Source organism: Tasmannia lanceolata, unplaced genomic scaffold (genome assembly GCF_043159265.1).
Source record: "Tasmannia lanceolata isolate RefF3 unplaced genomic scaffold, GAP_Taslan_0.1 ptg000015l, whole genome shotgun sequence".
NCBI lineage: Eukaryota > Viridiplantae > Streptophyta > Magnoliopsida > Canellales > Winteraceae > Tasmannia > Tasmannia lanceolata.
Window position 1 is genome coordinate 4,570,706 of NW_027518692.1, and position 14,201 is coordinate 4,584,906.

Here is a 14,201-nt window from a genome sequence, read left to right on the forward strand (position 1 = left end):
CGTAAAAACATTGCTTTAAGTAACACCGACGGTTTGTCATAGCGTCGGTAATTTCACCGTGACTAAACCATTTTACCGACGTTGTTTAATAACCGTCGGTGTATGGCTTTATACCGACGCTTTGAAATGTTGGTAAAGTGACAGAAAAATTGGCTTCGAAAGAAACATTCACCGACGGTTGAAGGAACCGTCGGTAAATGTATTTTACACCGGCGGTCACGAGCATCGCTAAATGGCGGTAAATGACACTTGGATGGACTTTTCCCGTTTCTATATACCGACGCTCATTTCGTACCGTCGGTATTTATGATATACACCGGCGGTTTTAACCGTTGGTGAAAGTTATAGAGGCGTATAGTTTGTAGATTTACCGACAGTTTTATGACCGCCGATGAATAGTTTTTTTTTTTTTTTTGTAAACAAAGCAACAAATTGGGGGACTTAGAACCTGTATAAATCCTGTACCCATTAAAAAATAACATGAATCCGTTGGCATCTAAACAAGAGAAAAATAAGGCATCCAAAGTCATCAAACAAATCATTTCCATGTAAAATGAACCAAAACATATACCCATTAGAAAGTAACATGTACATATATATTGGCATCCAAACAACATAAAAAAAGGCATCCAAAGTCATCAAACAAACCATTTCCATCACTACAACAAAAAGGGTCTTTGGCAGCGGTCATAACCACTGCTAAAAGTCACCAAAACCGCTGCTGGTACTTCTAGTAGAACCTGTTTATAAACTTCCTTACAATATACATAAAACCTGTATACGCACATCACATTCACAAAACAATAACAAAAACTATAGCCCAGTCAAAAATGTAATCCAATCACTTCAAAAAAGCCTTGGATATATGTTCCCCTCTTGTGATTTGCTACACAAAAACTTCTTTATATTTGCATGTCTTGACATACAGGATACAAATAGATAAACCGAGAGAGTAGACGTGATGATACATACTCCTCACATACATTTGTCAGTCGGATGAATATCACATCCTATGCCCCCATATATTTCGACAAGTTCGTCTCGCTCCTGTGTACCAAAAATCATGATATTAGATAACATAAAAATATATAGGGAAAGCATTCATGTTCATACATAAATAGGAAATAATCTCCTGCATTAAGACATGAATACCATAAATACATAAGAACCACAAATAATACATCTTGATCCATTCCAACTAGAGATGCACCATTTCATCGAAGATAAGGCTATATTTGAATCTTGTACATAACAACAAATAATATAATAACTCTACAAAAGAATCTGACATGAGTACTTCGCCTATTCAATAGAATCTGTGAAACATGGATTACGAGCAAAATGGGAAAAAATGCTAGTGTATCCTCTCTTTTTTCTTGAATGGTAATGCTAGCGTATGGATCCTTACAAGAAAAACAATAATGGACATCTAAGTTGTGGTGGTGTTTTGAGATAACATACTTTCGAGAATATTATGCTTAATCTTAACCACGAGATTACATATGATCTAAGGACTAAGTTGCTCTTGATAAACATGCCTTAACTTACAACAAAGATACGTGATAAAATCCATATAAGAAAAAGCAATAGATATGCTTTTTTAATTAGTAGGAAAGAACTGTGCTTTTGATACCATATATGGTGATGGTGACCAAAGGAGCAGAATCCTTCACTACAGCCAAGTGCTAAGGAGGTTATTAAGAAGAAGAAGTGTGAAGAACAGAGTAAGGATAACTATGATCCTACTAAAGGCAGCTAGATTTAAGACATTCTAGAGAATTAAGATAGAACAGTAGTTTTATCATTAAACGAGAGGAAAGAATCTATTTAGAGAAGAGTGAGAAGTAAAGGAAAAAAAAATGCTACTATCCTAATCCATTTGGTGGTACAGAGTGAAAAAAAAAATAGTTGGTCAACCAAAGGGAAAGTGTTATATTCGGTCAATCCAAGTGTGCCTAACCCCCCAGTTGGTCAACTTGGATATGATTGTCCCTAAAACCACCCCCCACCCCACCCCCCACTCCCCCCCCCCCCCCCCCCTTACACACACATACTACTACTCCCTACTTCCCCCAACACACATAGTCCTACAATTCCCCACCTCTGCCATCACCCCCAACATACAAAAAATGAAGAAACACAAACTCAAGTACTAAATTTCTCATTAAGAATTCCATTTAAATAAAGACATGGAAGAAATAATTAGAGATGGATTAAAATCTCTGAAAGAAGCTATAATAAATCAATGAAGCATTAGTTTCTGTTTTAGAAAAAATCCAGCAAACAATTTGAAATCTAAACTTCTATTTTCCAACATATAGAAACATCATGTGTGTTCTTCTAAAAAGCAGCTTCCATAATATAAGAAAATGATAGAGTGTATTTTACCTTAAATGAAGAGGGAACACGAATACTAATACTCCTTTAATAAACACAAGCACTAATCCAAGAAAGTATGACCGCATCTATACATAAACAAAAAAGCGCAGTTCGATGGCTAAGCGATTACTCCACCTACAATAACAAATAAATATACTACTTGTGAATAAATTTAGCATCAAGCTATAATAAACATGTCGTCGTAATAAAATAACTTACCCAGTTCGATGGCCAAGCGATTATTCCACCTACAGCGTCTCCAATCTCAGTGTAGAGATCGGTTTTTCTAATCAGAGGCTCTTTCGGCTCCAATGCAACCGTGATCTGAACCGTAGTGAAATTACGGCCTAATGGCACCCCCTCGACTTCATGTGTCGGATCGACACTCAACCGAATACCACGGGCCACTTCAATCCCATCATTTTGAGTGCTCATTAAGGTAACCTTAGAAAAATCCAAATGATCATAAATAAAAAAATACAATTAAGCAGGAAAGTCACAAACCAATATATCATTTAAGCTAAAATTAAATAACAGTTATACCCGATCGCCATGGATATATCTATGGCTGCTTGAGGAGGTTGCATGCGATCGTGACTGAGTATGATTGTTGGGTGGCTAGCATACAACAAGATAGATACATATTAAGGTAATAGTGAACTAAAAGAACTATGTATTGAATAAAAAATTAATGTCGTACATTGCTATTTTGGACGCCTTGGAACTGTGCTACGAGTGCCGCCAATTGGCGTTCCAAATGGGCCTGATTTTGTTGCATTGTTTGTTCCATTTGGGCCTGCTTCTCTCTCAAACATCCCACCTCATTTGTAAGTTCCTCGTTCGCCCTTTGAAGTGATGCAGCCCTCTCCTGCGACATCCCAATGCTACGCGTAGAGCCAAATACGGAAGTAGGGGTAACCCCGGCACCCATCATGCGTACCCTACCACGTCTCTCCACACCAAGTACAATGACGAGGCTGTCATTTGGGGCAACAGCGGGGCTGATATCTGGATGCTGAGACTCAATCTCTTTTATCTGATCCTGAAAAAAATAATATGTGATAGAATAAAATCTTTTACACGGTTCTATAACATTTTTTAAACAAGCATCAATGTTATGAAACGTACTATAATATTTTGCTCTACAGCATCATAAGTCCTGTCTTTCTTGCGGTGAAGACGAATGAACATGTCACCTCGACTTACAGCATTCCCATCATTATTTTTAATCTGTCCTCAAATGAAGAATATCATTGATAGCTTGTCATAATCAAAAGTAAAGTAAATTAAAAAACTCAGTCACAACCCCACCTCCTCCTCTCAATATACTGGAATGGCCTTTGTTCCACCCCTGTGTTTGACTTTAAGTTTAGATCGATTGAGTTTATTTTGTGCGCATAGGTCCTACGCCATTACAGATAGTTAAGTTATTTTTATATATTTTTTCAAATTGAAAAAATGAGACATGAATTTTTAAAATCATACCTTTGATCCTTTCGTATTCCAGTGTCGACAAAGAGACATGTATTGCGACTCAATCGCTCTACGATCAGTACATGGGAGATTCAGATCAAAGTATTTGGTCTTTAGTTCACTCTTCCATTCCCTCCACTGCCTACCGATTCGTTCAATAGCCCATTTTTTACGCTCATCATCAATGGCGCATTTTTCCTACATTACATGTAAGAATAGTACGATGGCCGTATGATATATTAAATTTATATGTGTGTGTGTGTGTGTGTGTGTGTTTCTGTGAAGAATTCAAATGGTCTTACCTTCGCAATAACCCATGCATCTTCTTTGTTTTGCTGCAGCATCTTCCTCCGGTCTGTACAATCAATGGGCAATTTATCACCCATTCTCGCGATGCTGCCAAATAAATTCATCATTTTACATGTGTTTTGTGTACACGGTTGTCCAAGCGCATTAAATCCGACATTTATCATCTCATCAGAAGCCCACACGGATTTGCAATATGTCGGGCCTTGAACACACTTCGATGAGGATGGAACGGAGGGATCCTGAGACGGCGAAGGAGGGAGCGTCTCATGCGTATCCGAGGGTAGTACCGTCTCCTGGACATATGAAGGTGGGAGAGTCTCTTGTGACTCCCATGCCGGCCAAGGTGCATGGGAGTCGTGAGGGAGAGCGGAGGTGTCTGGCTGCCTCTGGGAAGAGGGTTGTGGCTCTCTCATATGATAATGATGGGGCTCTTGCCTGTGAGCGGAAGGCTACGACTCATGGGTGTTCGGCATATTCTTTCTTTTTCTCATGGCTCAGACAAAATTATGTCACCTGTAGTACCCAAAAGGAAAGTTTACATCAGTGATTTAAAGAAAATAAGCATTACATGAAAAACTAACAAATACATTAAGTACAAAATTTACACTATACTAGTAGAACTGCGCTATATATCCTTTTGGGTAAAATTTACACTATACTATCGAACTGCGCTCTTGCTATATATCCAATTCCACTCCTTGCCCCTAGTACCATAACATCAATCAACAATAATTTTCTTAATTATTCATAATCTTTTGGTCAGAAAAAGAAGGAGAGGCTACTCCAAACACCAACTCTATCTTTTAGCTAGGGTCCATTTGGATGGATGTAATATACAAATAGAAGGAACATCATATAGATTCTGATTTCTTTACTTGCCTGTTTCTCCTTGTTTGAGAGGAAAGCCAAACAGTGTAAAAAAGCTTGAATTTGGAAAATCTACAGCTAAAGGACTGGCATATGAGTTTCTGTTACTTTGACCGAACAATCCAAAATTCAGTTATTTCAACTACATCGAATATAGTAAATGACAACCAAACAATACTAGGAAATAGAATTATGTGTCCTTTTTTTATTACTTTGATTTGCCCACTTTTTGAGGCATTCAAACGGACCACGGCCCTGGTGAAATTACAAGGTGTTTATACGTTCATGTACTAATGGGGTGTCACCCTTAATATTTGATCCAACCTGAAAAAGTCTGTGGTCGCTGATCAAATATCAAGGGTGGCATTCCCATTAGGCATGAACGAATGCCATGTAAAAACTCCCATCTTCTGTGCCCTTGTAAAGTTATAGGCCCACACTTTGAAATAAGATATTCATTTCTTATTGAAAATTATGCTGTGTGTGTATAGTGATTGGGGAAGTTTATACAGAATAATCACTATGCAAGATGGGTCCCTTGTTGAACAGAGATCCTGTGTACATGGAATAAGGCCTAAATTTATCAATGGTTCAAATATCCTGAAAAAGCACCTAAATAGCCCCTTTTTTATTATAGGGCTTAAACATTGATTTTAGGGTGCAGGTTAACACCTCTAAAATCTACCATCACTCACCAAAGCCAGCACCTGAGTTAAACCACCTAATGACCATACAACTAAAGTCAAGCTGACTCATCAGCTGATGTGGTATAACCTTCTTCCTCAAAGTCCTCAATGCACAAATCATGCTTAGATAAAAAAACGAGAGATACTAAAAATAACTAATGCCCAAGATTTTCTCATGATGAATTTCAATCAAGCTCCGACAATGTATCGGATTGCATATAATAAAAAGCTCATACAGGTTTCAAAAGTTCATATCAGTGGGAAAAGACATTACTCATGATGAAAGTACCTTCTGAACCTCATCAGTGACCTCAGTTGGGGCCTTCTCAGCGTGGAGCTGTGCAACAACACCTTTCTTAGAGTAGTAATCAATGACGTGCAAATCAAATGAATTTAAGCACTCAGGAAGGAGGAAGAAAGTGAAGGAACGGGTAAAAAGGTCTAGTACAATAAGCCTAGGACACCTTAAAGCAAATAGCAGCATTAGGTTCAGTAACAACCAAAACCAATGAAACAGGCATCACAACTAGTTCGGCGAAGTATTACAATATGTTTCCCAACTTATTATGCATTTTTAATTTATTCTAACTTAAGAATAGAACTTATCAATTGCTCTCTTTTACCTATGAAAAAAAAAAGGAATAGAACTTTTCAAAGTTAGGCTCACCTCATATGGAAACCATATATGCTAGATCAAAAGCATCACCTGGTGCGATCCAACACATCTTTTGTTGCCAAATTTACATAACCTATCCAACAAGCACTATCATCACTCCCATCTGTTAATTGTCTCTACCCTCAACTGCCCAAAACTCTTCCAATTGCCACCACGCCAGGTTCAGTCCCTGCCATATCGCTCCTGTCCCCACAACCCTCAACTGTCCAAATTTGTAATTTGATCTTTGTTTATTGCAAAGCTCTTCCCACCGCCACCACCGAATGGCCAGTCCATGTCCTTATCGCTACTCTCCCTGCTACCCTAACTATCCAAATCTGTGATTTGATCTTTTTTTATTACTCTCGTAAAGAAGGTGAGATGGTTGCTTGATGCAGGACAGATCCACGAATTTCAAGAATAACGGAATTTGAATTTTCGGAATTAGAAAAATAGATAACTTTAGAAATTGGTTCGAGAAATGATCCAGCTGTTGGATTTCTTTCAAACTTTAGTACGAGACAGGAAATAACTTTAGAAGGAAATTATCAAAATCCAAGTTCAATCAGATCATAAAAACTCAAATCTTGGAGATATTTCTAAATTCGCACGATTTCAATTTTCAGATAAAATACTGATCATAAAACACTCTGACTGATAAATCGAGTTGAAAATTGACTATGTTTGGTTGACTATAATCTGAGAAAATCCTCAAAATTTCACACAAATCCGACGGTTTAGATCAACAGCTCTGATCAATCTCAGAATTCTTCTATAGGACTGCCCCAACATATTTGCTCTTTCAATGTTGTGAAGAAAAAAATCAAATAAATACACAACAAATGAGGAGGAAATAATGAAGATTCAGGCTACTTATGGCCTACACTAAGGGAAGAATTTTTCATCGCATAGGTACTATTCAAGAAAGAGCAAATAAAAGCAACATAGAATGAAATCAACGTATTGGGAGAAAATGGTTAGAAACGATTTGAAGATGAATACGACACATTCAGATGACATAATTCATTATTCTCAAATGAATTGAGATAGACTAGATCATGAATTTTGACAAAACAGTGAAATGAAACTATATATACATTAGGTTGTGTCTTCTCTAGTTACAGTACCACAAGTTGAGGTTATGACAGACTTTGAGCATATAAATTGAAATAGTTGCCACAGCCAACTTCTTGTGGAAGTACTAAGATGCTAGAATCTTGTTAACTCTCAGCGGATATTAAATAGACAGCATACATGCATTCCTTAATATTGCACTCCAATACAAAACAACTCTAAAAGACAGAACAGTAATGGCCTGTTAATGAATTTGGTTGTAACAACTTCTCCACAATTGTTCTTACTTGAGGCTAATAGAAGTAATGGGCGTTGATGTACCAAATTAAATGTGAGGCTAATGGAGCTAATGTCCTTGGTAGCAAATGGAATTAATGCCCTTGGTTCACAGCTTGTTTGGCATACAAACTGACATTAATACAAATTCAAAATGTGACTAGAAACTATTTAATCATGGGCTCACTAATTAGAGTATTTGATTGGCTGATGGAACATGGCAAAGAGCACACACTCAACGGGTGTTTAGGTGGGTAAATAGGGCGTTTACAACTTGAATAAAAGTGGTCTTTGTTGACAGCTTCCATGGCAATTGAATGGCATGAATTTCAGGTCTATTTGAAAGCTTTCTTAACCAAAGAAAAAAACACCTGACGGGACACAAAATAGGGCAGATTGAGTATGGATCTTTCACAACATCTGGACAACGATTTGGGGAATTAAAAAAAATACTCACTGTTGGAACTCCAAGGCATGTAATAACAACAACAACAATAACAATAATAAATAAAAGCCTAGATGGAAAAAAATCAAACAAAAGCAAAGCCCTAGGGCAAGGAGAAATATAAAATAGGAAGAAATCATGAACCTCCAGATGCACTTCCTGCTATCACACAAACTCAAATCATAAATAAATATAAAATATGAAGAAATAGGAAGATAAAAGGAGTAAGTCCTTTATACAAATTCTTAGGGCTTCAACGCAAACTCTCCGGAGTCTACAAATACCACAAACTGGGAAATAAAAATCAATGAAAATTTTTTTTACATGGGTTATGTGCTAACAAAATGGATAAACCGAAGCGCACCTTTCAGATGATTGCCGATGTGGGTTTCCTCTTCTTGTTTGTGGCTGCTATATTGGCAATGAACAAAAAGAAGAATAGGGAAAACAAATGCACAAAAACCCAATAAGCAGAAAGTAAAATGAAAAAAAAATAATGTAGAGAACTTACCCTAACAGGCGATTGGATAGAGCTGGAGAGCGACTTTGAGATGATTGTCAATTTTCCTCTTATTGTTTGTGGCTGCTATATGATATGCCCTACCCGTTTCAGATCAAGGGTTAGGACCATATATTCTATGAAGATGATTTGGAGAGGATGGAGATTATGGTTTTTTCTCCACGGAGATTAGGCTTTTTTTTGCAAGAAAGGGAGGTTTCGATTTAGAAGGGCGAAAATTGGTTTTTCTGGAGGATTTCTTGCCGAGATAAGGGAGAGAACGTTTTAGAAAGAGCGGGGTGGGAAAAGCTAGGGCGCGAGTTTATCTTTTAACACATCACCGACGTTTGGGAAAAAAAGCCGGTAATTCTAATAATCAGAGACGGTCGTGAACGTCATAAAAAAAGGAAAGCATGTATCCAATTAATTACCGACGTTTAACATATAAAACATCTGTAAATAATTAGTTTTATTGGCACTCCTTAAACGTCGGTAAAGAAATACTACGCATGTTTTGGGCGGGATAAGTTACTTCCCGGGGAACAATCCTCCACCGTCGGTAGTTTTACAAACATCGGTATATATATAATATTAGTGGCGTTTTTTGTGAACGTCGGTAAAAGAATGTCGCTGAATGTCTTTGTTCTTGTAGTGGGTGCAACCTATTTATGTTTTGGCCCATCAAATGGACGGTTTGGATCATCCTATGGTGCAGGTCGTACAGTACTTTTAGAAAAATACAGGACTTTATGGGCCTTTCACCATATAATTTCTCATGAAATGGTTACTTTTGGGGGACTATAAGGGCTTTCACCATGTGATATCTGTAACCCCTTATTTTGATAATATAACGCCTCAATTAAACACTACTTTTTAGGGAACGACTAGGCAGACCCTCACTCTTGGATCAATGGTAACATTCGATTTTGGATCCCATGTGTGACCATGCATGTAATTCAAGACAATTGATCTTATAGAATATCTTGAGCTTACCAATATGGTCGTCGTCCCACAACGGGTATCCAATGGGTAAGTTAATGTACTACAAAATCAACGGCTTATATTTTCTTACTAGATGGATCAATAACTTTTAGGCTGATTAATGTTTGCCTTAAGACGATTAAATTAAGTGAGAGCGGAGAACATTTCCTTTTGGACGATTGAGTAATAGGTTTCTATTAGAAAACCAGTTAAACACTCTTGACTCAGTCTACTCGTGGGTCCTAAGTGAACTTGGGTTTTTAGGGTGCTGATATTCCCCCCTTGTAGGCTATTCCCCCTCCCCTTGACGGTTGCCTAACGTTAAACGTTAGGCTTTAACGGCTAACTCTAAATGGAAGTTATATTCCCCTTTTTTTTCTTTTTTTTTATGACGTAGTGTGTCCCCACGCCCGTTAATCATGTTACTGCACGTTTCCCACCTCTCTCTCTCTCTCTCTCTCTCTCCACAACAGGAACAGTTGATGGGCCCCCAAAATTCTCCTCCTTGGTGCCCAAATCCAACCCACTATGACAGTGTACCATCCAAACCATAGGATGATCCACGCCATCATTTGATAGGCCACATCGTAAATAGGTTGTGTCCGAAAAACCATTCCCATATGATGATCCTAGCTCTCAGATATAAAGAGAAATTGCTTATTGTGGAAATCTCTATAGATTAGAGGGTTGTGATCATCCTATGCAAATGCTTTTTGGGGCACAACCCATTTACATTATGGCCCATCAAATGAACGGCTCGGATCAGCCTATTGTAGACACCCCATTTTGACCTGACCCAAACTTCCTAAAAATTGAAATATCCCGAAACTCGAGTCTTAAAGTCAACCTCAGAATCTCCCGGAAGCCAAGTTTCAAATTCCGAAATCCGCAAAGAATCAAACCTAAATGCGAAGGAACCCCAAAATTTTATTGACCCACAGTGTTGTTAGAGAAATAATTCTGTATCTGTTGGAAAGAAAAAAGCAGTAACCAGTTTGCTTCAAGGCGCGAAATCGCTTTCCTTAAGACAGATTTCGCCCCCACTAGAAGTGTGCAAAGGGGATCCGCGAACTGCCTCCAAGATACAATGAAGCCAGTAGGAATGTCCTACTAATTTGACGACGCTATGCACAAGCGGAGTCAAATCCGAAATGCCCTTAGAATCTTACAAGCCTGAGAGAATCAGTCTAATTTCTGTTACTGCAGTATAACAGTAATTAGATAAACAATAAGAAAATAGTTTAGTAAAACGAATTTTTGGTGGGAGCAAGAAAGAGAGTATAATGCACTGGAAGTATTAAGAATTTGTCCAGAAATGGGTAAATTCGATTCTGTCTTGAAATGGCTGGGTTCTGCAATTTTTATAGAGCCTCTGGTGACTTTTCAGTGTTAAAAGCACCCCTGTATAGAGTCTTTCCATATCGGTTTGAATTCTGGCCGTTAGATCGCGCCCATACGCGATTCAACGAACCAGATCAATCCTAGAGAGACTGTTGGGATATTTAAATTCCCGTCCTCCCATCTAACCGTTAGATGATCCATCTATGGTACAGATCGCACCCCTTAGATCCTTGACCGTTGGGGAAGGGACACAACCCAATGGATCGCACCCACTTACCGTTGGAGCACTGGGCCCGCTGGGCCGACCGTTGTGCTCGAATCAAAGCCCAACCCAATTGAACTATTCGACACTGGGCTTGGGCTTGATGGGCTTATGAACTATTCGGCCCACCCACTAGACCGATCCACAATCGTCTAGATCCAACGATCCAGATCAAATCTGGAAAAATTAAAGGCTCCAAAGTGCGCCTAAAAAAGCGCCTAAAAAAGCGCCCTATAGCCCATTGCCCACGCCGCGCGTGCGTGTGCGAGTGCGCGGACGGTGCGTTGCACCGTCCCGCGGTTCGACCCACGGCTAAGACCCCATGTGCACATAAACAAATAAGAAGAAAGAGTGAAGCTTTATAAGCTCAACTCTTTCTTTCTTACGAGTCGGTACGGGACTATCTTTTCCCTCTACTTTACACTCTTCTCTTTCTCTTGCAAAAAGTAACTATTTCCAAAGAAAAGTTTTTTCCTTTTCCAAAACACACTTAAAGAAAATATTTTCCAAAAAATTGTTTTGACAAAAAACACTTGATTTTGAAAAATCTTTTCACTAATTGATACAAATTTTTCCAGGGTGACTAACCTCTCCGAGAGTGTCCCTTCAAATTTTACAAGAATTGGACAAGAAATGGAAGAAAACACAAATAGGTTAGTGCAACTATCAAAGCATGGTAGTGTTGATGCTGTCCCCCTTTATTGCAGATGAGGGGGGTGAACTAGCATAACAAAGGTGCCCATTGATAGGAAGAAAAGGCAAGTAGAGCCTAAGGGTAGGAGGGTGTAAAATCACCTTGTCCTAGGGGTATTTTAATAAAATGAGTGTTGCTTCCTTGACAAGCCACAAGCATAGGCCATTGGATCAAGGAGATGAGGTGTAGGGCTAGATTAGACTAGAACATCCCAGGCTTCTAGGGTTTCTAGGGTAGTATTAAAGCAAAGGAAAGAAATCTATGGCTGAAAAGAGGAGTGGGATGGATGAAGGGCCAAGATGATTGCAAAAGAAAAACCCTAAGTCTATAACTCTCCAAGAGAGTTCGTGAAACAGGGGGGAGGATTTTCTGAGAGATTTTTCTCTTACACAGCAGAGAGAGAGGGAGAAGAAAAAGGGGGCTGCCATCTTCATCTTCCCCGACGATCCTCGTCGGAATCCGGCAAGCCCCATCACTTCCGACCAACTCCTCCCCACCCAGATTTATCCCGCTCTAATCCAAACCCTCTCCACCACCACCGAGCCACCATTACAACCCAGACCCCTCTAAACCCATTTTCTGCACTTCCAAACCCTTCCTCTTTCACTCTCCACCACCACAGCATCGATCGACCCTACTCTGGCCAGCCACCGCCCGACCAAACTCACTTCATCTTCTTCACGCTCTTCTCAAACCACCATCTCTGTAAACCCCCACCATCTCTGCAACTTCTCCATCACTGGAGCTCCAGCCACCGACCCTCACCTCTGCAATTTCAGCCGCCATCCTTCACATAATCCCCATCTTCTCTTCTCCACACCCACATCATCTCCTCCCCCGAACCACCTTTTTCTTCATCTTCACACCCAAAACCTACTCTCCGGCGAATTCCACCCTAACCGACCACCACCCTATCCCTTGTTTCTAACCCATTTTATTAAACCCCATTGCTAGTACCATGGGTTCCGACCACTTTGCCGGAATCTGGCCATCGAAATCCATAACCACCCTCTTCTTCTTCCAATTTCGTTCTAACCCCAAAATCTGACCAAATACCCTGTTTTATCCAAACCCAATTCTACCACTAACCAATCCCACTTCCACTAACCCATATTCTTCAAACCCTCTTTGGCCCTTGCATTCTACCACCTAATTGACTACTCTCTCCATCCCGAGCCATTAATTAGTTCAACAAAGCCAAGAATCCGGCTACAACTCTGCAAAATCCGAACCTCCTTCCACGGCCGGCACTCGATTCCGACAATCTGAAAACACTTTCGGCATTTTGGGCAATTTCGCAATCCCTGGCACTCTACATTGTAAGCATAATTTCTTGCGATCCATAGGTATGATTCATTCCCCTAGAGCTTTTACACGGTATTCTCTTTCAATTCATAGTTTCATGGTGCTGCTCTGAGTGTTTATTTGTTCTTGAGACGTTATGCTTGCTCTGATAACATGAGTTGCAGGCCCGTCATCACAGTTTCTAGGGATTACAGGAGGACATACCCTGATAGTTTTATTTCAGTTTGAATATTTTTGAGTTCTCAATCTTTGAAGCCTATCATTGCCTACCCGGTCATCTTTGCCATTTCCCTTGTGTCAATTTACAAAGAAATATGCTAAGTAATCTCAGTTCTTTATGTAATTTTTGGATCCATGTTGCTTGAATAGGTCATTCTCCATAAAAAAAACATAGGTACAAATTTTATATCTTGATTATGGCAACTGTTTTCTTCATTACCAATGTAGTGGAGTAGAGAGTAATGGTTCTATTATATTTATACATGGAAGACGTGAGGGAAGGATTGCTTGCATTCTCTTCCTACGGTGCTAGCTTTCCTTTTGGTTTGCTGAAGTGAAGAGGCGTTCATGTCAGTATTCTCACCTACTGATATTAGCCTTACTATATTTCAACGATTGCAATTTCTTTGGCACTGCCTTGCCTCTGCAATAGTTTAAAATCGGGTCCCACTTTCCTTTGTAACTTGATTTTCTATAGGCCCGAATCTTAAGGCTTTCCTGATCATGTGTTGCTTTGATATTTTGAACTAAATTGAATTCATTGCTATTGTGAAACATTGTGCGATGATATTTTGGATTATACCCAACCGCCATTTTCATTTTAGCCCATAGCAACCTCTCCATTAGTGGTGCGGGCATTACCTTGTTTTGTTGGGCGCATCAACTTCATCTGTTTCCAGTTAAAGTGCCCATGCCCATGGCCCATTGGCCCTATTCTCCATCTACATGATTCCCT

General features: G+C 39.4%; 1 protein-coding gene across 9 annotated transcripts; it reads right to left on the minus strand.

Annotated features, from left to right (window-relative positions):
• Positions 1 to 635: 635 nt before the first annotated feature.
• On the minus strand, positions 636 to 8,993 carry LOC143846001 (uncharacterized). 9 transcript variants are annotated; one of them, XM_077354403.1, is made up of 11 exons: positions 8,676 to 8,993; positions 8,529 to 8,572; positions 6,004 to 6,051; positions 4,155 to 4,674; positions 3,865 to 4,050; positions 3,508 to 3,609; positions 3,080 to 3,421; positions 2,923 to 2,997; positions 2,599 to 2,823; positions 2,389 to 2,514; positions 636 to 1,047 (listed from the first exon to the last, which is right to left on the minus strand). In XM_077354403.1, exons 4-10 carry the CDS (start codon positions 4,572 to 4,574, stop codon positions 2,506 to 2,508), a joined length of 1,359 nt encoding a protein of 452 aa, XP_077210518.1. In that variant the 5' UTR covers positions 4,575 to 4,674; positions 6,004 to 6,051; positions 8,529 to 8,572; positions 8,676 to 8,993; the 3' UTR covers positions 636 to 1,047; positions 2,389 to 2,505. The 9 variants fall into 9 exon arrangements, with proteins under 9 accessions (XP_077210518.1, XP_077210526.1, XP_077210522.1 ...); XM_077354411.1 differs by having other exon boundaries at positions 4,155 to 4,248; positions 5,989 to 6,051; XM_077354407.1 differs by having other exon boundaries at positions 5,989 to 6,051.
• Between the last annotated feature and the right edge of the window lie 5,208 nt (positions 8,994 to 14,201).

Bases quoted from the DNA above. Each gene is read 5' to 3' on its own strand.
- LOC143846001 (XM_077354406.1), bottom strand. From the start codon at position 4,574: ATGAGAGAGCCACAACCCTCTTCCCAGAGGCAGCCAGACACCTCCGCT. The intron at 2,998-3,079 runs GTACGACATTAA...GTTGTATGCTAG, and splicing joins AAGGCGTCCAAAATAGCAAT to CCACCCAACAATCATACTCA. The intron at 2,824-2,922 runs GTATAACTGTTA...GATTTTTCTAAG, and splicing joins GATATATCCATGGCGATCGG to GTTACCTTAATGAGCACTCA.